The following is a 22,099-nucleotide window of genomic DNA, read 5'->3' as shown; positions in this document are numbered from 1 at the left end:
TCTATAAAAGTATAAGCTTTACATAGGTATCAAGCTTTAACATATTTTTAGTGTGGAATAGCTATGTGTAGCATTACAGATTTTGACTTGTTTAGCATTGCAGTTTTGATGGTTTAGCATTGGAAGATCCAATTAGATCTCTAGTAGCTTAATTAGATTTGCATATTTTATTAAGCTTACAAGTACAGATTTTATTAAGTTTACAAGTGCAGAATTTTATTAAGGTTACAAGTGCAGAATTTTGTTAGTATAGTATACAGAATTTTGATTAGCAAAGTATGCAGATTTTTGTTTATGCATTTCAATGTTAGAATTTGTTTAAACATTTTAGTTTTTAAAGAAGCATTCTTTTATTAGAGGTATTAACAAGTATAAAAAAGATAAAGAAAAGAAAGAAAAAGGTCAAGGCCTTAAGTAGATCCCAAAGTCAAGACTTTAGGGATTTTGGCACACAAGGTATTTGTTAAAATGCCGAGGCATTATATATTAGAAGTAATAAAAGATAACCTAGCTCTAGGTTCAGATAACCTAGTAAGAGCGAGATAAGATAAATTAGCTTATGAATCAGTATTTTACTTTTATCAGTGACACTGTGCTGGACTCTTAGTTGTCCTTGGGTTGAGCTCCCATAGTCGTCCCTAGGTTTAGATAACCTAGTAAACCCTACTAGATTTGGGACTAGCTACCTCGGGTCTAGTTAGGGATGCGCGCATAGCAAGTACAGTTGCCGGGCCCATCAGCAGCATGATTATTATTTTTATCTATTATGAAAATAGTTTTCAAAACTTCACAAATCAGTTACGTGAATACAGTTCAGATTCAGCATTAGCCTAGCATCAGTTTGGCTCATCTTATGTATCAGTTCAGTTAAACTTATTATTTTGAAGTATTAAAGTACAAGTTTTTAAACAAAAGAAATAAGTTTCACATAAGTTTAAAATTCAGCAAGTTTAGTTAAGTATTGACATGTTGTTTAGATTTGCTTACATGTTTAGTATTTCAGTATGCTATGTTTCTTTTTCTATTAGATGAGCATTCAGTTTCTAGATTTCTTTCAGCTTACATTCATACTCGAGTTTTGTGAGTTAGATAACGCTTACTAAGCAATTTTACTTATAGATGCATTTTCCTCTTACTGTAGATAAAGGAAAGGAAAAGCTATAAGAAAGGAAGGCGACAAGGAGGTGCGGACAGATGTGTGATGCCTGGACTATAGAAGCCTTGGGATTAGCATAAGAATTTATTAAGATTGTCATGTATTTAGAATTCTCTCATTTAAATTGTTATGCACATTAGACCTATTATCTGAGTTGTATAATGGTTGCATGCATGTTCAGATTAATACATTTATTTCAGCATGATTAAATTGATGTATAGTTTTAGTTGTGCTCATATGCTGGAGTAGAATGTAAAGATAAGTTATTTATGTTTTCCGCTGCTATCAGTTGCATGTTTAGAGAGTTTATGTATTGATAATTACATGTGAATAACTCTAATTAAGATAAGTTAGTAGTCCAGTAGCGCTCCACCCTCGCAGACTAGTAGTGAGGAGGGTGGGGTGTTACATGCCATGACTCCTCAAATTCATCAGGTGTTGTAGAATTTGTAATAACATTCTTTATACTTTGATAGTGGTTTTGAAAAGTCAAAGAGTGTAATTTGTCTGGGAATTTGTTTAGTATGTGTTATAAACAATATTGATGCACTATCTGAGGGAAAACTTGGACAATGACTTTCATCACAGCAGGATCCTGATAAGTGATGATCACATCTGGTTTACCTTTATACATGGTGTTAGATTTTGAGGGATGTCCTAAGGCAATCGCCTTACGATTTTTACTAAATATAGATTCACTATTTGAGTGCATATTATATGTTTGATTGTTTTAAACTCATTTACTGAATGTCTGCAATACAATTCATACCATGGGAGAAATTGTGATTGGATCACAACTAGTGATTATCTCTACATGTACAATTATGAACGTATTGGAATTTCTCTAGTCATCGAATTGATGCATTCGGACATCATTAATTTTGTAAGACTAGCATGAGTTATACTCCTTGGTTCACCAATTAGCTGTTTTCTCACTGGCTGGAGACATAGGGATGTCGAGAGTTAAACGTGGATGCTAGTTATGGTAACTAGTTCATTGGAGTGACTCGCTGTAAGACTTCATATGATATATATATATATATATGTATGGATATGCCTATGAAGCTCTTACTATAACTCGAGTGTACGTTTCCTTCGACTTCAGGTATGTAAGTCATCTTAGTCATGGAGATTTATACTTTGACATCTTAAGTAAGCACTTCATTGAGGTGTGGACCCGGGATGATTGGGTATAAGTCGAAATACCTGAAAATGTTTGGATATCTCACAGAGGATTCGTCGCTCCTTGCTAGGAGACGTATACCCTATGGCCACTTGTTAGGATTATTACTCAAAGTTTTTGGCCAAAGCATTACATGTTAAGAGTACGAGACTCTTGTACATATGTACGAGTAATTTAAATTCATAGAACGGAAGTATTACTTAGGCTAGGTGTGACGTAGTTAGTCTAGTGGGGATAGACACATAGACCATATCCTAAACCAAGTGGGTATAAGACGAGTGAAAGGAACAAGGTATGACTTACTGTAGCTACTGAAGGGTTTAGAATTAGTTCTAAGATTAACTATGATTTTCTGGCTAATTGGGGATCTTGATGTGCTACTAGGTGGCACTTATGATCGTTTTATAATTAAGTAGTTAATTATGAATGGTCAAAATAAACCGGGAACCTATTGGATCACACGCACTAACGAGTCTCTAAAAGACGTAAAACAAGTTAAAGAATAGGATTCTTAAATCAAAACATAAATATCTGATTGAACTATACATAAGATAAATATGAAAATATTTGTCATGATGGAAGCGCGGATGGGCTACATCTCTTATGGTAGAGTTGAACCATATTTGGTTTAATCATGAATTAGTCATGAACCAACTTGGTTTAGTTGTGAACCAAACCAAGGGATTAATGAGTTAATTTTTGGTTAAGGGATAATGGGTTAGCTTTGAGTTTTCTAATCTAACTCATTAAAGAGAATTTTATATAGATGTAATTGGGAGAGAATTAGATACAAGTTTCATTATTTAGTTGATTGGTTTTTGGAAACTCAATCCTCCTCTCTCTCCCGCCGCCAATAAGAGGGTGCTCCCTCTTGTTGTCGTGACCACCACAAGGGAAAAAAACTCTCTCTTATATGTTTCTCTTCTTCTTCCTCTTGATAGACCCAACCCCGGGCCGGGTCTGGCCCGGACCTGGCCCGGGCCCGTAACTGGGTCAACGGGCCGGTTCCGGTTCATTGATTGTAAAACCGGCGAACCACCGGTTAACCGGCGGGTTGAACCGGTGGTTCAGCCGTAATTTTTTTTTTTTTTAAACGGTTTGAACCGCTGGTTAACCGGCGGTTCATAGCCGTTGGAACTGCCGGTTAACCGACGGTTCGTAGCCGTTGGGAGGGTTTTTTGGATATTTTTTTTCAACGGTTAGGATCATTTGACCGTTTTTTGATCAATGGCTATGATTTAGTGTCCGTTACTATCAAAACTCTATAAATAGAGAGCTCATTTCATCATTTTTCACACACATCTTCTCTACTCTTAATCTCATTTTCGTATTCTCTAATCTCTATACGCTTACGTTTTCAATTTTCAATTACAATGGAAGGAGGCCGCGGAGGTGCATCATCTCGAGCCAGGAAGGGAAAGCAAATAATGAATCTGCGGGAGGAGGACCCCAACATTCAATCCACCGATGATGAGATCGAGCATCTTCCGAATCCGACACCCGAAACACAAGGAAATACCGATGCAATTACTTCTAAGGTTCGAGAACTTCCTCCTCTAAAGTCTTCTATTTTTACTAAATATTTTGAGAAGGTCACTCTTCTGTCGGGAGAAATGCGTGCAAAATGTAAGCACTGCAATGCTTACTACAAATTCCAAGCCGGCGGCGGCTATGGGTCGTTGAAACGACATGTAGAAACGAAGCACCCGACGGAATATGGACTCGACTGTTCTCAAACACAATTATCAAGATTTTCTTCAACTAGCGGTAGTACCGATTCCGGTTTATTTTTATATTCGGATAATAAATTAAGAGAATCATTAGCTAAATTTGTTTCCGTAGAACATCTTTCTTTAGTTTTGGATCTAAATGCACATTTGAAGATTTTTGTAAAGAATCTCTTAATCCATGTGCTAAACGTGTTTCTAGGACTACACTTACTCGTACAATTAAAAAATTAGTAAAACAAGGAAAAAAGAATTTAATTGATGAATTTAGTAAATTAGATAATAAAGTTTCTTTATGTTCCGATATTTGGAGTGATCATTGGCAAACACATTCGTATATGGGTGTGACTTGCCATTGGATCGATAACTCTTGGAACCTCCAAAAAAGATTATTAGCTTATAGAGTTTTTGATGAATCACATAATGCTCATAATATCGCACAATTATTATGTTTAATTTTAGAAGAATATGGTTTAACTCATAAAATATTTTCAATATCATTAGATAATGCTAGTTATAATACCGCTTGTATAGATGATCTAAAATTTGTTTGTCAACCTATTATTGGAGGTTTATTTTTTCATATTCGTTGTGTATGCCATGTTTTAAATTTATGTGTTCAAGATGGTTTAAAAATTTTAGAAAGTTATATTAAACCAATTAGAATTGCAATTTCTTATTTATGGTCTCATCCATCTATAATGAAACAATGGAGTAGGTTTTGTAAAATTAATGGAATGAGACCTAAAAAATTTCCACGTGATGTACCAACACGTTGGAATTCAACATACCAATTATTACAAGATTCATTTCAATATAAAGAATTATTATGTTCATTTTTTACACAAAACACTAATACTAATATATATTTATTTTCACAACAATGGAATATTTGTAGTAGTATTTGTGAAATTTTAAAAGTATTTAATGATGCAACTGAACAACTTTCCGGTGTTTATTATCCCACTGCTCAATTAGTTTTAGAAAAAATTTCTAATATAGTATTAGTTTTAAATGAACATATTAATAATGAATCTTTATCTCCTTGCATCTTAGCTATGAAAATTAAATGGGAAAAATATTTTTATTTAATTCCTGAAATTTATTTAATTGCATTTGATTTAGATCCTAGATTTAAATTAGAAGTTTTACAAGAAATGTTAACTTTATATTATGACGCTTTAATTCCAATTAAAGATTCTTCTTCCCCTGATCCAGTTAATATTATATATAATGTTATAATTTATTTATATGATATTTATAATCAATATTATGCAAAATATGGAACACAAATTAATATTTCTGAAATTCAACAAACTACTAGTAGTAATTTAAAACTTACAAAAACACAACTCTTATTAAAAGAACGGACAAAACGTCCACGAGGATCCTCAAGTTCCACACAAGAACTTGAGAATTATTTTACGACTTCTTTTGATTTTAATGAAGCAGATAGCGAAAACTTCGATGTCTTAAAGTGGTGGTCACAGAAGGCTCAAAGCTTTCCCGTTCTCTCCGTGATCGCAAAAGAAATTTTAGCTTGTCCAGTGTCAACTGTTGCTGTGGAGCAGACGTTCAGTGCCAGCGGCAACATATTAGATGAACGACGATCAACTTTGTCTCCCGACTCATTGGAAGCCCAAGCATTAGTGGACGATTGGACCAGAGCGGAGAAAAGAATCCAAGGAATGCAACTTTCAGATGACGAAGTTGAAGATTTTGATACTGAACGAACAAATACGACAGGAACAGGAAATGGAAGTGAATGAAAATGTAAAAGGATAAAAATGTAAAAGAACTATGTGGGCTTTGATTCCCCTAAAGGGATACGTAGGCAACTTAAATAAGTGCAAGCCCTTTTTTCAATAAATTTTAATTTCTAATTTTTAATGTTTAATGTTTAATTTTTAATTTTTTTAACATATTAATCTTGAACCGTGGCGAACCGTGAACCGAACCGTGAACCGAACCGTGAACCGATGGTTCTGAACCGTGAATCGTAACCGTCTTGGGCGGTTAAGGTTAAGGGTCGACCTGCCTAGAACCGTCAAACCGGCGGTTTCGAACCGTCGAACCGTTGGTTCCGAACCGTGGTCAGGTCTACCTCTTGATCCCTCTTCTTTGCTCAAGGCTAGGAACTTCTGAAGGATAGGCTTATACTCAAGGAGTTGTCTTGAGGAGCTTGGCATGGATATAAATAGAGACGAGGTTCAACAATGTCACTAGGTTGATGCCCTTCTCGTTACAAGTCATCCGTAAGGTATATTTAGCGTAAATTTACTTTCCATAAAATTTTAATTATGCAATCATATTTGACATGTTGTATCCTTGTATGCATGTTGTGTGTGTGTGATATAATAATTAGGAATTATTATTATTTTATTTTTCGCTGTATATGTTTACAAAACGTGTTCTAGCACGTACCCGCATCGGGCATATCCCAACACAAGGCTTATATGAATTTCTTAAGCAACCAAACAAAAGACTCAGTTTTCTCATCACTTAGAAACCCACAACAAAAAATAATTATCTAATGATGATGATTAATTCCTATAAATGGTGCAAAAATCAACCCATATCTGTTGGTGTTATATATAATATTAAATACAACTACATTACCAAATACACTATATGCCCTCCTTGATACATGATCCGCCTAAAAACACCTACTAAATTTGTTATCTGAATTAGGATCGTAATCAAAGAAAAAACCTGACTTCTTCTCTTTCTCAAAGACAAATAACTAAATCAGTGTTTTGGCATCAATACATTTTATTTATCCCTTAGCTCTTTCTCGAAGTTTCTAATATCTCTTTCTGTTCAACCGATATGCTCAGGGCCTTCATACTCTATATCCAATAATTGTACTTGTTGATAGGTTGACACATTAGCCTCTGAAAACTATTCAATCAATGCTTTCTTTGCTATCGAAATACTACGATGTGAGCATAGCAAATACACCTTTGTAGGAGATGAGAGTGGATGATTATGACTTTCAATGAAGTTAGTGAGAATCCAATTAGGTCCAGTTTGTTCCTTCACTAATGAAATATTTGACTTACATCCAGTTTTCACCATATGCTCTTGTCTTTTTGATTTTATCACCTTGTGTTTGCATATTCCATTGAACATCTGTATGTCCTTTTTTAAAGCATACATTTTTTTTTCAAGCTACTACATTAGTTTTCTTATTTTTCTTGCCATTACTTATTGTTGCGCTAAATCCATCTTCTCATGTATATTGATTATAGAACGAAAATGCCTCCTCCAGTGATGCAAATTTCATCCTAATTTTTTGTTTTCAATCATCATCAACTTGGGAATGTATAGCTGATCATCACAGAGATTTTCTTTCATTAATGTAAATTATTTGATTTAGAAAATTGAGCAACAGTACAGGTGGAAGCACAAATAATATATCAGTTACAAAGTCAAGCAATAGTTTTCTTGTTTGATTCTTAAAGTTCACTATAATTAGAATCTCATCCAAAATATAGTATGATTGCAAATTTCTTTGTTTAGACAAGAAAGAGGATAATTCTACATAGGTCAATATGAATTATAAAATGATTATGATAATAATAATAATAATAATAACGATACAAAATCCAAAATAAAATATTACTTTGTAATACTAGGTACGTTGGTATTGTTTTTTAAAAACCAGTATCAACGTTGTAGTTGATTTTCATTCAAAACCAATACCAATGTTGTAGTTGATTTTTCACCATGTGGTGCTACATTTGTATTGTACCCCTAAATCAGCAATTAGAATGGAATGTGAATTCTGAAACATGAGTAGAAACAGAAAAAGAGGAAGATGACCAATATAGTTGTGAACAAAAATCCTAACTCACTTGGCGTGAGTTGAGGGTTGAACAAGATGACCTGTATCTATGGTTGGAAGCGGAGAAAGAAAGGAGCGGATGAGTGGCGAAGAGGGTTTAGGGATTTTGTTGTAGGGAAGAGAGGCAAGTTAAGGAAAAGAAAGAGTAAAAATAAGTCCGCGCGAAGGAAGAGAGAGATTAAAAAAATTTAAGTGTAGGCCGCATCACCGGCCCACATATGTTGTCGCCCATGTTATCCCATATAAAGTGTGCAGGGTGTAGGATCAAAAGCGCTAGGGGGGTATGAATAGCGCTCGTGACTTGTTCACATTTTTTGAAAAACACAGAATAAAAGTAGCAAAAATAAAAGACAATTGACGCAAGTTGATTTTACTTTGTTTGGAGTATGTGACGACCTACTTTAAGGCCCACAATCAACGATTACTTTCGATGGGTAATTCACTAATAATTTGGAGAATTACAAAGACAAATACAAGTACAATGGAATAATAGTTTAAGTGCTACGAATGAAAAGTATATCGATGACTAAAGGGTTGAAGTTGCAAGCTTTCGGTGATCGGAGCAACGTTACGACTTCGTAGATTTTTCTTTGGAGCAGTGTGCAAGAGAGAGATTGTTAATTGAAGTTGTATTTGAAGAGCTACTTGAATATTGCTTTTATAAGCTATTGAAGGCACTCCAACACCATTTAAGGCGTCTGCATATGTAGATGTTATCCCTCTATCCTCGGACTCGATAACCTCCGCAGTTTGTGCTATTTATCCATCTGAAGGAGCCTTCCAGGAGCTCCAAGGCACCTCTAATTCTCCACGGTGCCTTCCATGCGCTCCAAGGCGCCTCCCTACGACGAAAACCTTATCCCTATGGTTTATCTGCGCGAGGACACCTTGACCCTATCTAGGGCACTTCCGCGCCAAGCTCCAGAGCGCCTTTAGCCGCATGGAAGGCATCTCCACACCTTTCCGCACGAGATCTTCAACCAAGGCAGCCAGGTGCCTCCAACACCGCAGGAGGTGCCTTGAGCACTGTTCACCCAAGGTATTCTTTATGCATTTAAATACCTGCAAGGTTTATTAGTCTAAATATCAAAGATATTATGCAAAACAAAGTTAATATAATAAATAATATGAAAATAAGCTATTTGATAGTCTCTGGACTGCCCGAATCTAATTTTCGGATTTTGAAATCCTAAATCGAACCGACGACTACTGTTTCATCAACGGGGAATGTGTCCTCACCTACTCCTCTCAGGAGAGTTTACATTTTACCAAACCGTTAAATTTTTGAAATACCACGACCTAACTTTAAAATAGTCCCCACTGATACACCTAAATTCTTATCTCTAGCAATCATTTAGGAAGTTTAGTTGGCATCTCAATTATTTTCCTCTCGACCCTAAACTTTATCCTCCATCATCTCATTGGTCAACTTCGATCCTTCTTTTCGATAATGCCCCGACACTAGTGCTTTATCCTTGAATGTGTACACAATGATTGTGCCGCAATACATTTCTTCGATAACCAATTGCCAAATAGCTCTCATTTTTGTTCAATTTAAATCATATAAATATTCCTTATCAATTATGTTTAATTTTTATTTTTTTTCATCCAAAATTCAATCTACAAACCCTATTTTTCTTAAATTTGATTTGATTTGTTTTTTTATTTAATTTAGTGAACTACATATTTTAATTTTAATAAAAAAATGGGATAGCTCTTTACATAAAGATAATATTCATGAAAAAGCTTAGGGATGTAAATGATTTGTTTGATAAGAATTTATTTATATTCATTCAATATATATATAATTAATTAAATAAACTAGTTTGAACAGCTCGTTAAACTAAATAAACAAGGTTGAATACATATATGTTTAGTTGGTTAACATTCGTGAACAACGTTCATGGACTATATTCATTAATAAAACTCTTTTCAATATGTTAAATAAATAATAATTTAAAATAAACAAATAAGTTTAAATTATTAAATTCAATAACCAATCAAATAATTAAAAATTTTAAACAATAAAAAAAATTGAATTAAGAGCTCGATAATATCTAAACGAACTAAAAACGAACTAAACTCAAGCCAAGCTCGATTCAAGCTTGAATTTAGAGCTCGATAACATCTAAATAAGTCAATCTTCAAAAAAGCTAAAACTCATAAAAAATAAATCAAGCCAAACTTAAATAATCATTTCAAAAATATAGTTCATTTTAAATACAACTCAGTTACCTTATCAAATAATTTTAAATACCTCAAAATTCGGATCCCCCTATAAAAGCTCATTTTTATTATCATAGAACGATTAACAAAGTTATTTATAAATTCATTTATTAAATATAAATTTAATTAAATATATCTTTTTTCCAAAAAGTCATCTCTAACAAACTCATAAGATTAACAAATAAGTTAAATAGGTCATTAACCATTCATATATAGCGTAAAAAAGAACACTAACTATATCATTATAATAGAAGATCCCAGTCATAACAGAGACAATTAAAGCCTAATTTGTAGAGATTAAGAAGACAGCAAACGATGTCTATCAGAGTGCTGAACGACGGTTGCGCTGAGCTTTATTTGGACTCGAGAAGAATAACTAACTACTGGCTTGACTCTGAAGGAGGGAAGAAGATTTCATCCGACGTCCTTTTCGATCGGAAAAGCTTCTCGAGCTCGGGGGTGGTGTCGAACGAAGCTTGCAATACCTCGGGAGACATTGCCTTCCACACCGAGGTCTTTCCGGCCAGGTGAGTAAACACTGGGCTGTAGAAGGAACAAAAACAATTTGGTAGAGTAGCAATGGTAGATTTCTTGTAGGTTTGCCATGAAATTAAATATGGTTGAGAGAAGATTACTTTGGTGTGGTGATGATGGAGAACCATTCCATTCCTTCGGCATCAGCAATCTTTGAGACGACGAAGAACCTTGGCACAATGAAGAGGTAGCCGCCCTTGACATGTGTCTCGAGGACTCGCTTGCCTTCGACGCCGATGATCTGAACGCGGCCGCTGCCTCTGACGATGTATGTCACTTGGAAAGCCGAATCGCAGGAGAACCCCGGGGAGCACATAGCGTGGCCGTTGATCCTCACGAGGTCAGCGCCGAGGCCGACCTGTCCGACTAGTGGCAGGTTCTTAGTGTTGAGCACCACGACGCAGCCGCCGTTCTTGATGTCCACGTCTAGAGGTGCTTCCTCGCAGTTGAGGACCATGCCGTCGCGATCCTTGGGCGAAGGTTCGGGCATGGCTTGGCCATCCTTGACCTTGATGATGCCGGAATTGACTTGGCCGTAGACAAGGTCCCGTGAGTCATCTTCGGTGAGGTCCCAAGCACGGCCGACGAACTCGGTGCTGAAACCAGTGAAGATGCCGTTATTGCCGGTGATGGGGAAGTTTGTGAATTGCCCGGCTTTGTGGCCCTTCGAAGTGTCTCCGAGGAAGAGTATCACAAGCTCAGCGTCGTTGGGGTTGAACCACCAGGTGACGACTCCAAAGGGAAGGGCAATGGCATCGCCCTTCTTGACTGTGAGCACCTTCTCTTTTGCGGCCTCCGGAAGAACAATTCCACAAGTTCCAGTACCTGCGGATCAAAAGCCATTCGGTGACAGAGTTTCAGAAGCATTAGTCGAACAATTTTCTGAAAAAAGAATATCGAAACAATCGAATGAGGAACAAGATTGAATCAAAAAGACATCCCGAATCAAAATTATTCGTGCTGAAGCAAAATGGGGGAAGAGAGAAGCAATCCATTGCAAAAATTAAGCGATTTTTTTTTAGGTTTTTTTGCCCTAAATAACACGATCCACAGAAGAGATCGCAACTTTAAACCCAAAACCAAAATCCCTAATTCCAAAGCAAAATGGGGGACGAGGGAGAGAGAGAGAGAGCAAATGAATCGAATAAGGTTTCACCTTGGAGGACGTATGCGACCTTGGAAGAATCGGAGTAGCTGGGGAGCGCAAATCCGCGCTTCTCCAACAAAATCTTCGCTGCGCCGATGCTGGCGGCGCGTAGCATCGGCAGCTCCTCGGCCGACCAGGAGTAGTAGGCGCCGCCGTCGCCGCCGTAAGATTTCTTCGACAACCTGGGCGTCAGATCGATCTCCATCCCAACCGCAGATCCACAAAATCCTCGAGGAGAAGAAGAAAGGGAAGAACTTGGCGATCGATCGGGGCAAAGGCGTGGCTTTTATAGAGGGGAAGGAGGAAGAAAATTGAGGAAGAGATAAAATGAAGGAGCCTGTTTGGAATAAAACACGGCTTAAAATTTGGATCTCATTAACTTCAAACTTTACCTTAATAAGATAATTTAATCACCAATTAAAATTATCCTCTACAAATATAAAACTATCAAAATATTATGGAAGATTTTAGATTATTATTGTAAAAGATTATCTATTCCTCTCTTTAAAATATTCTCTAAATATCCTCTTAGATTATCTAAATGGCAGCAAAGGTAGAGGATGGAAGGGGATAAATAGCTGACGGTCAAGTGGATAAAAGATGGAAGGGAATAAATAGGAGTTTTAGGATATACACGAATTTTTTTATAAAATTTTTCAGACCATAAATTGATTACTCAACTAAGTCAACTCTTCTGAGAGAAAAAGAATGAGACCGAAGTCAACTTCATTTTATGCGCCTGCATGTGCACCTACGGGTGCATCCACGTGGCAGGAGGATAGGCCGTCTCCTACCAACTGAAGGTTTAAGGTAATTTTTAGATGAAAATTCTATATAAATTTTTTATTAAATATAAAAATATTAGAGCTGATAATTAAATGTATATGATTATCATCAATATTCAATATACCATATAAATTTATTAAATTATAAAAATGATATATATAAACTAAATATAACAACAAAATGTTCATATTCTTCCTACTTTTTATTGTACAAAATTATCAACTAAATGATCATAATTAAACTTAGCTATCATCCTTTTTTCAATAGACAATATAACCAAATTATTCAATGTATCCTATGATATAATTGATCGAAAATAGTTCTTTATCAACTTTAATTTTAAGAAACTTCTTTCAGCAGAATTACTGTAACCAGTATGGCTTAAAAGATATCCAAGCATTAGAAAACTCATGATACAAATTTTTGACATACTCCAAGACTTCAAGTGATTTGGTAATCTAATTCGACAATACTTTTATGAGTAATTGCAATTTAGATAATAGTTCAAGCATATTAATATCTTAATCATCCGCATTTTTCAAACTATCTTCAAGTGTAGCACATGAATTGTTCCAACTCTCTATTGGACAATCTGCAAGAGATTTTGGAGAATATTATTGAATTAAAATTACATAAAATTAATTCTAACTTATCTGTTATGATGATCTGAGCAGATAATCTCAAGTTGTCAGCAGGGTTGGTTCTGGCAATCTTCCGGTAGTCCAAGTCATAGAGTCAATGCGATGCGCAGTCGAATCAGGAAAGGAATTCGCTGAGGAAGATGTTGAGGCTTACTCTCAACACAGTTTCCTTGAAATAGATTCGTCCCACCTCCAGCTATGTACTTCGAGGTTCTCTCGGATCATCTATTTTTTAGGATACAACGGCAGAACCATGCACACAACCAAACATTGGTTGTTCATGGCAAACTGAGAATGTACCTGAGTGCTATCACGAGTAGTTCAATCGAGTCGATGCACGACTGAGAGAAAAAAATCGTAAAATGAAGGTGGAGGAATTCTTTTGCTATTGCTCTCACTTTCAATTATCTTCCATTACTCTTCCCTTTACTCAATATTCAGCCTCCTTATACATGAGCTCTCACCTAGCCTACAATGAATAACCAAATTATGATCATTTAATGCTAGGTTTAATGTCACCATTAATGTTAAGATGTTACAAAATTCGTCATTAATGCTGAGACATTACAAAATCACCATTAATTTTATTTTAATGTTTCCATTACACTCTTAAGAAGGTAGCAAAAAGATATTCAGATGGCAAAACGTTGGTTTATTCGCTTGGGCAAAGCATTCAACATGCACAGATTGTGTTCACTTACGAGTCAACTTGGTATAGTGCAATCTGAGTCTTGGATTTGTGCCCCCCTGCGCACCCACGCGTGAGAGAAAGTCTCTTTCCATGCATTTGTTCACATCATACATGCATGTGAACCAATATAAATAAATCAATATGTCTTGAAACTCTCAATATAGGACTAAAGTCTCATTCACAATGGAGTCTCTTTCCTTTCCACCTCTTCTCCATTCACATATATCCAACACTCTCATCATCTGTGTCTTTCAACTTGCTCAAGTTAAATAAAAATTCAAAAGTCTCTTCATATTTCTGAAACTACTCAAATCTTGTCTTGAGTGAAGAAAGAGCATTATCAACTATCTATAAAAAATAATTTACTTGAAAATATTCTTCAGCTCCTTGTATTGGTTTATCTCAAGAATTTTCATCAAAGAATCTTTTTCTATAATGAATATGAGTTTCACGAAATATGGGCTCAACCTTTATTCCTAAAGCAATCTTTTTAGCTTCACTCTTCGCGGCTTCAAAACTAGTATTTGTCTATTCTTCCAAAAAGATAATCAAACGTTTAAGAGACTAATACCCTCATCAATAGTCATATCTTTTCTTTGGAGAATCTTGTTGACTTTATTTATTTTCTGTAATACTTCAAATCATATTACCATACCCACAATAAATTCAAAATTTTAAAGTTCATAATTTGCTAAAGACCCCGCATCACTCACTGTTGTTGCATCACCACTATGTTCTACTAGATGCAATAGTGCATCTCTTATTTGAGGAACTTGAAATCTTACAGCTTTTATGCTATCAAGATTATTTTCCCAATGTGTATCCAACTATGATTTTAATGTAAGTCATTTTCTATTGCGATCTTTTACAAAAGATTTAAGGACCTACCACCATTTTATTGAACCGGAGAACAATTTATAAATTCTTTGTATCTCTACAAAAAGTGATTTAGCTTGAACACAACTTATAGCCATATCACAAAGGGCAAGATTAAGTGCTATGATGCTTACTCCATTATATTATCCTTTCATATTTGAACCATTATCATAACCCTACCCTCTCATGTCATTAAAATCAAGTTCAAATATTCCCAAAAATGATTTAAGTTCATTGTAAAGTGCATCCCTTGATGTTTCAGCAACTCTCAAAAATTAAATAAAGAACTCCACTATTATGGGAGTCTTGGAAATATCAACACATAAGGTGTTTGTCGAAATGACAACAAGTGCAATTATAAGAAAGTACTGAGTAGAAGAAAGTATTTTACTTTAAAATGACATGTACTTGACACAAGGTCCATGGGATGGGCTCCTAGATTGCCCCTACGCATAAGTTCACCTAGTAGTACCTTAATAGGTTCAGGATTAGCTACCTCGGATTTTATTAAGGATGTGCGCAAGTGGTACATTGTCGGGCCCAAGAAAGTTGATTATTATGTTCACTAATATGCATGATAAAGTTTTCAAAGTGCATTGGTTTGTTGAAGTGAAACCATCATTAAGTGGAGAACTTGAGTTATAAAGTGTAGTGTTGGTGAACTCTATAATATGCCAGGATTTCTATTTTCGTTACATTACTAGCAAGGTTTAAGTTGGTGTTTAGCATTTTAAAACTTTTTAAATTAAAAATACAAATCATGTGCATATTTACAAAGCATATGTTTTAGCGTAAATTATACTCAAGTGCATGTTTGTTGTTCTCTTTCCAAGCAGTTTTATAATAAAAAGGCATGTTCTCTTTAATGCGTAGTTTTGTGAGTAGATGGTACTTGCTAAGCATTTGCTTATAGTTTGCATTTCCTTATTATACTGCAGATAAAGGTAAGGGAAAGCTCGAGTAGGAAGGGGCAGCAGGAGCAATGTTTGATGGTATGGGTGACGGAACAATGGGAAGCGATCCTGGAATTTGCTAGTGTCTAACCATGTTAGATTTTGGTACTGATGGACATATGTTCTTATCTCCGCTTAGTATAAAAGTATTATTAAGAATGGTGTACAATGAATTTACGGTTTGGTAGTAGTTGAAGTGTCAAATATTCTCCCTAAGGTTGTGGGATAAAATGATAAGTCAAGAAGGAGTACAAAGGGGGAGAACCACTCCTTTTTGGGTGCAGGGCGTGACCCCCACACGGCCGTGACACGGCCGTGTGGAGTCCAACGGGCCCAACCCTCTCCCTCTCGGCCAGGGTTGCACAGTCGTGTGCCACACACGGCCATGCAAGGTTTAGTCTCTGGAAAAGTTGCACGGTCGTGTGTCACACACGACCATGCAAGGCTTAGCCTCTGGAAAGGTTGCACGACCATGTGACACACACGACCATGCACCTCTCCTCCTCGGGCAAAATGACACGGCCGTGTGGATTCACACGATCGTGCACCCCTTTGACTCAACCGAGGTGACACGGCTGTGTGAGCCACAGAGCCATGCTCCTCTTCGTTACGGCCAAGGTGACACAGCCGTGTGGAAGCCACACGGCCGTGCCCTGCCTCAGCAGGGAGGACCTTACACGGCCGTGTGGCACACACGGCCGTGCCCAAACTAGGGCTCAGTAAGGCTACACGGTTGGTTATCACCACACGGCTCAGATCCTCAAGCAGTTCTAAACTTCATCTTAGCTCTATTTCGCTCTCAAAACACGACTTAATAGTCGAAACAAGTTCAGAGTAGATCTCTGAACTGAACATTGTACATACAATAGGGTCCTTAGTAGTATGGAAAGAAGTAACATCCGTGGCTGGAGTTGGGGTGAAGAAGTGTGGTCGTTACATATGAGATCCGACATCTTCCGAATCCGACACCCGAAACACAAGGAAGTATCGATGCAATTACTTCTAAGGTTCGGGAACTTCCTCCTCTAAAGTCTTCTATTTTCACTAAACATTTTGAGAATGTCACTCTTCCGTCGGGAGAAATGCGTGCAAAATGTAAGCACTGCAATGCTTCCTACAAATTCCAAGTCGGCGGAGGCTATGAGTCATTGAAACTGTTGGGACCTTAGATGGCTAGAGGGGGGTGAATAGCCTCTTTGAAAAACACTAAACACAAATTTCTTCAAGAACTTTGTTAGCACAGCGGAAATAGAAAACTAAAACAAGAAAGCACAGCACACTAACTCAGAGATTTACGAGGTTCGGGGATAACTTGCCCCTACTCCTCGGCGTGTCCGTAAGGTGGACGAATCCTCTTGATCTTTCGGTAGATCACACCCCGGAAGCTATCCGGCTAAAGGATTCTCCTTCTCGGTGGAGTAACCTCTCCACAAAGTCTTTAACAGCAGTAAGAAATTAAGCACAAGACTTACAGTAGTGGCTCAAGTGAAATGATCAAAGGAAGCTCACAGCCACAATCAGCGAAGAACAAGCACACTGCTTCAATCTTCCAGAGAGTTTTTCACCACAGTGTTTTTCACAGCAAGAGCACAAAAAGCATAGTTACGAGAGCCTCTCCTCTCCACCTTCATATGCCTCTCTGCTCTGTAACGGATCTCTGCCAAACCTGCAGCAAATCCCTGCAACCGTCCACGACGTCGCCAATCACGCTTCTTCCTTGTCTGATTGTCTCAGCTCCCACCAATGGCATCCTCGTTTCCACTGGTACCTCTGAGCTTGAACCTATCAGCACAAGTCAAGCTGATTTCGACCAAACGGCTGCCAGCAGATCGCAAACGAGACGTTGCTACCAAAACTGGTTTGTCCGCAGCGAGACACAACAAAAGCTTTTTCGTCGCCTTCTACTAATGATCCTTAATTTGAATTCACCCAACATCAAGTAATCTGTAACCTGTAACTTCGAGAAAGCTTACAGCAGATGGTTAGAAACGAAATAGGTAAAAGCAATTGCGAATCAGAAACAATAAGAGAAAGCGCATGCAAAACAAGTCATACTGGATCGGTCGCAGACCGATCCATGTGAATCATCTCGATCGGTCTGCGGACCGATCAGAACTAATCTGATCGGTCCCGACATCGATCAGCCGCTTCTTTCAGTGCGCGACGATCGGTCCGCGACCGATCAGAACTAATCGATCGGTCCCGGACCGATCGATGTCGCCGTCCGGTGCTTAAAGTCCCGATCGGTCTCCGCATCGATCGGTGAAATCTCGAGGCTCGTTGATTTCGATCGGTCCGCACCGATCGCAAAATCACGATGGGCTATCGATTGATTTCGATCGGTCCGCACCGATCAAAAATGATGGGCTCGATCGATTTCGATCGGTCCGCATCGACCGCAAACGCTCGTAGCCATCGACAATTCCGATCGGTCGGCGGCACCGATCACAGAGCCACCGGATCGGTGCGGGCACCGATCCAGTGTCCAGTTTCACCGGATCGGTCTCGCCGACCGATCCAGCCTTTCTCGATCGGTCGGCCCTCCGACCTAGTCCGGAGGAACGAGCTCCTAGCTCTCTCCGACTTCGCATGCCAAGCTTCCTTCTTGGACTTTTCAACACCGATGTCCGATCACCCTTGATCCATCTGGATTTTCCTGGCCTGCACTCACCGTGACTTGCACCTAGCTTCACTCACTAGGTTTTTACCGGCTTCACTCACCAGGATTTCCAATCTGCCTGGCTTCACTCACCAGGAGTTTCCAACTGCCTAACATCCCAGTTAGGACTTTCTCAATCAGGTCAACCTAGTCAACCTAGATTAGTAATTAATCTGAGTTAAATATCTGATACAAACTTAAATCAGTGTCAACAGCAAAACAACATCCAGGTCAGACTGTATCAACAATCTCCCCCTTTTTGTTGTTTGACAACACGATTTAAGTTTAGATAAAAAATGCTCATTTACCCATAATTTTAGGGAAATCTGGATTCTCCCCCTAAGACGGATACACCACCAAGTCAATGACGGGAATCAAGATCCTTCCCGTTATCCTCTCCCCTAAAATCAAGCTTTCATACATTTCTAAACTTAGGTATCCTCTCCCCCTTTGTCAAACACCGAAAAGGTGCAAATGAGGTGACAAAAACTCAAAAGGCTCCCCCTTAATCCATACTGCCTTCTCTTAACTGACCTAGAGTTCCCTCTAAGGTCACAATACGACAGTAAGAAAGACAAAAGATACAATCAAATCATGGCATAGGAACAGCATATATAAAAAAAACATAGAAAATGAAGCATAATAAGGAGCAAGCAAATATAAAACCGAGGAGCATAAATATATGAGTAGCATCAGAAGTACAAATATCCAGGTCAGACTAACACATAGCATCCAAAATACATACAGACTAGGTGACACACAGACTACATCAATCAACGTCCTCAACATGAGGAGCATCATCATCATCGGCAGGAAGGGTGAAATCCTGAGGCAACACGCTGGAGGATGAATAGCCTGGGTAAGACTGCGGAGGCGGGTAGCGTGCCATCCATCCGAGTAGCAACTGCTGTGTCACCACCTGATGACTACGCATATCATCGAAGCGCTGGTCAATATGCCCGCGCAGGTCATCGTAGCGCTGGTCTATCCGAATACGTAGTCCATCGAACTCAGCAGCCACCATCTCCTCGTGTCGATCAAAGCGACTCTCCAGCTCGGCGATCTGCCAGCGCAGATCAGGATCCGCCTCGCCAATGTCAGCAGGAGGAGCAGCTGCAACCTGTCGTGGAGGTCCCCGTGGTAACTCACCTAAAGCTCTTCCATCCTTCCACTGAACATCCCCATTTCGCCCTATGATTCCAGACTTGGAAAATGCCCTTTTTCCAAGTCGGCAATCCTGCCTGACCATTTTGATTGTTCTACCCTTAGAGACATCAACCTGAAGGGTCTCAAGCCAATCAGTAATTATATGCCCATAAGGCATATAAATAGTGAAGCCGCTAGGCTGAGAATAGGATATGATTGAGGAGTAGATGCTCGACATGATATCAAAATCGAGACGCCGACGCAAACCATAGAGCATAAGACAATGATATGATCGGATCTCAGATAAGGGTTTAGATGTGATAGGTAGAAGGCAGTTCGTGACAATTTTAAAAAGAATGTAATCTTGAGGAGATAATCTCAAGGCTGCAAAAGTAGGGAAGTCAACATCTAGCTCATCTAGCCCTTGTCTAGGCTGTCTGAAGAAGTACTCATATATGTCGTCAGGTGAGATATCAAACGGTGGAAGTAATTGTTCTGGTAAGTCAGGAAATATCGAAAAAACCTCACCGGAACACCTCCGACAATCGAGATACTCAAAGAAAGATGAGATACTGAAATCAAGAGTCCGCTTAGCAACTCTTGTTTTAAAACCTTGATCACTAGTCTCATGAAGGTTATTATAGAACTCAGAGACCAGGTCATAGTTGATATCTCGTTCCAAGTAGACTAATGAATCGAGTTTGTAGTATGCTATGATTTCGGACACTTGTGGGCAAAATTCGTCCATGAATTTTCTATCCACGGACCTACAAGGGAGTAATTTGAAAGTCCTTTGTTGAAAAGCTTGCTCAGACTGGCGGTTTGGGAATCTACTGGAACTAGCTGGTTGGGGTCGAAAGGGAGCAGGAGAAGTTTTGGATTTGGATTTCTTGGTTGATTCCTTAGAGGTTCCCTCACCATCAGTGGGTTTCTTCCTAAGGGGATTCAATGTGGTAAAATGGGGCAATGAGTGAGCACCGGAGCCACCAACAAATAAGAACCGAGACAAACACAACAACAGAAGATGAGAAATGAAAACACAATGCCAAGTTCTATAGAGGTAGGAGTTACCTTGGAGCCATGGAACTCTCGGCTAGGGCTTCCGAGGGATGGAGCTTCGGCGTGCAAGGAGAAGAGAAAGGGTGGGCTGTTGGGAAGAGTCGGCTAGGGTTCGCGTGAATGAGGGAAAGAGGGGATCGGGAGGTTTTAAGGGTTAAGATGGGTGTACAGTGAAGAAATGATCGGACGGTTGTCCGATCAGAAGGTATCCGACGTCCCTGATCGGTCACCGATCGATCGGAACCTCCGACGGTCCGTGGACCGATCGGTGATCGGTAGCATTCGAAGCCTCGATCGTCACCGCATCGATCAGAACTTCTGATCGGTCCGTAGACCGATCGGAGATCGACAAAGAAAATTCAGGCATTTCATGGAACCACCGATCGGTCTATGGACCGATCGAAGAGCCTATCGCGTATCAGATTATCGATCGGTCCTCGGACCGATCGGTGAGCCGACAAATAACCGATCGGTCCTGGGACCGATCGATTGAAACGTAAAGATTGGGAAGTTTTGGATCGGTCGTCGACCGATCCATCTTCTCTCGATCGGGTGAGCCCGATCGATGTCTGATATTGAAATTTTCAGTGATTTCAGTAACCGAAATCCTTTGATAGTTCGTAGAAGTTTCTCCAGTAAAACTTTCAAAATCAATATCTAGAACCCTGAGAATCTACAAGCATAACTATGTCCTAACGATGGGCTCTTATGGTGTGAATTTGTTTATAATTTGAGACTTTCATATTCGACTACAAACACTGATATTTCAGACAAGTTTCAAGTTTGTCAAAATAGACAACTTGTCCTAATTTGCAATCAAGGCATGAAAGCTGAAGTTCTTGATTCTTGTTATGTTTAGTTTCAAGTTTGTCAAAATATATCCAATTTATTATTATTTCCTTTAATAACCTATCGTTTTATCAATCAAAAGTCATGACATGAACCAAACAACAATACCAATCAACACATTAACCATCAACCATGATTAGAAAATTTCTAGACAAAAGTCCAACCAAGATTCCTTGGTTGGAATATATGAGTAAGATCTAGGAGTCAAATACACATGAATTATGTAATGACCTTCCCCATACTCAATTTATGTCTCTTCAACCTACTTATTCAAGGGATGCATAGTACATTTTGAATAAATTGGTTGTTCCTAGCATCTCACCCCATTTCTAGCAAACAAAAACAATTTGTTAAACCTTATCGTTTGTGTGAGATGTTCCCAAATTGCCCAAATCAGTTTCCCAATTACTCTTGTCATTTTAATAGTCCTTATTGATCATGGTGAAGTTCTAATGACCTAAGGAGCCAAACACATTCCCAACTCCCTCCTTAAATGACTAAATTCATTCTCCGGAAGGGGTTTTGTGAAGATATCGGCTAGGTTTGACTTTGACTCAACATATGTGAGCACAATGTCTCCCCTAGCTACGTGATCTCTTATGAAGTGATGACGCACTTC

The 22,099-nt window shown here is 38.4% G+C and overlaps 1 protein-coding gene across 1 annotated transcript; it reads right to left on the bottom strand.

Annotated features, from left to right (window-relative positions):
• Positions 1–10,321: 10,321 nt before the first annotated feature.
• Positions 10,322–12,127, bottom strand: LOC121992607 (glutelin type-D 1-like). Its single transcript, XM_042547097.1, has 3 exons — positions 11,830–12,127; positions 10,775–11,498; positions 10,322–10,682 (listed from the first exon to the last, which is right to left on the bottom strand). Exons 1-3 carry the CDS (start codon positions 12,023–12,025, stop codon positions 10,520–10,522), a joined length of 1,083 nt encoding a protein of 360 aa, XP_042403031.1. The 5' UTR covers positions 12,026–12,127; the 3' UTR covers positions 10,322–10,519.
• Positions 12,128–22,099: the final 9,972 nt, after the last annotated feature.

The sequence above is a fragment of the Zingiber officinale genome, chromosome 6B (genome assembly GCF_018446385.1).
Source record: "Zingiber officinale cultivar Zhangliang chromosome 6B, Zo_v1.1, whole genome shotgun sequence".
NCBI lineage: Eukaryota > Viridiplantae > Streptophyta > Magnoliopsida > Zingiberales > Zingiberaceae > Zingiber > Zingiber officinale.
The sequence above is the reverse complement of the archived record's forward strand: the minus strand, read 5'-3'. Positions and strand labels throughout refer to the sequence as shown.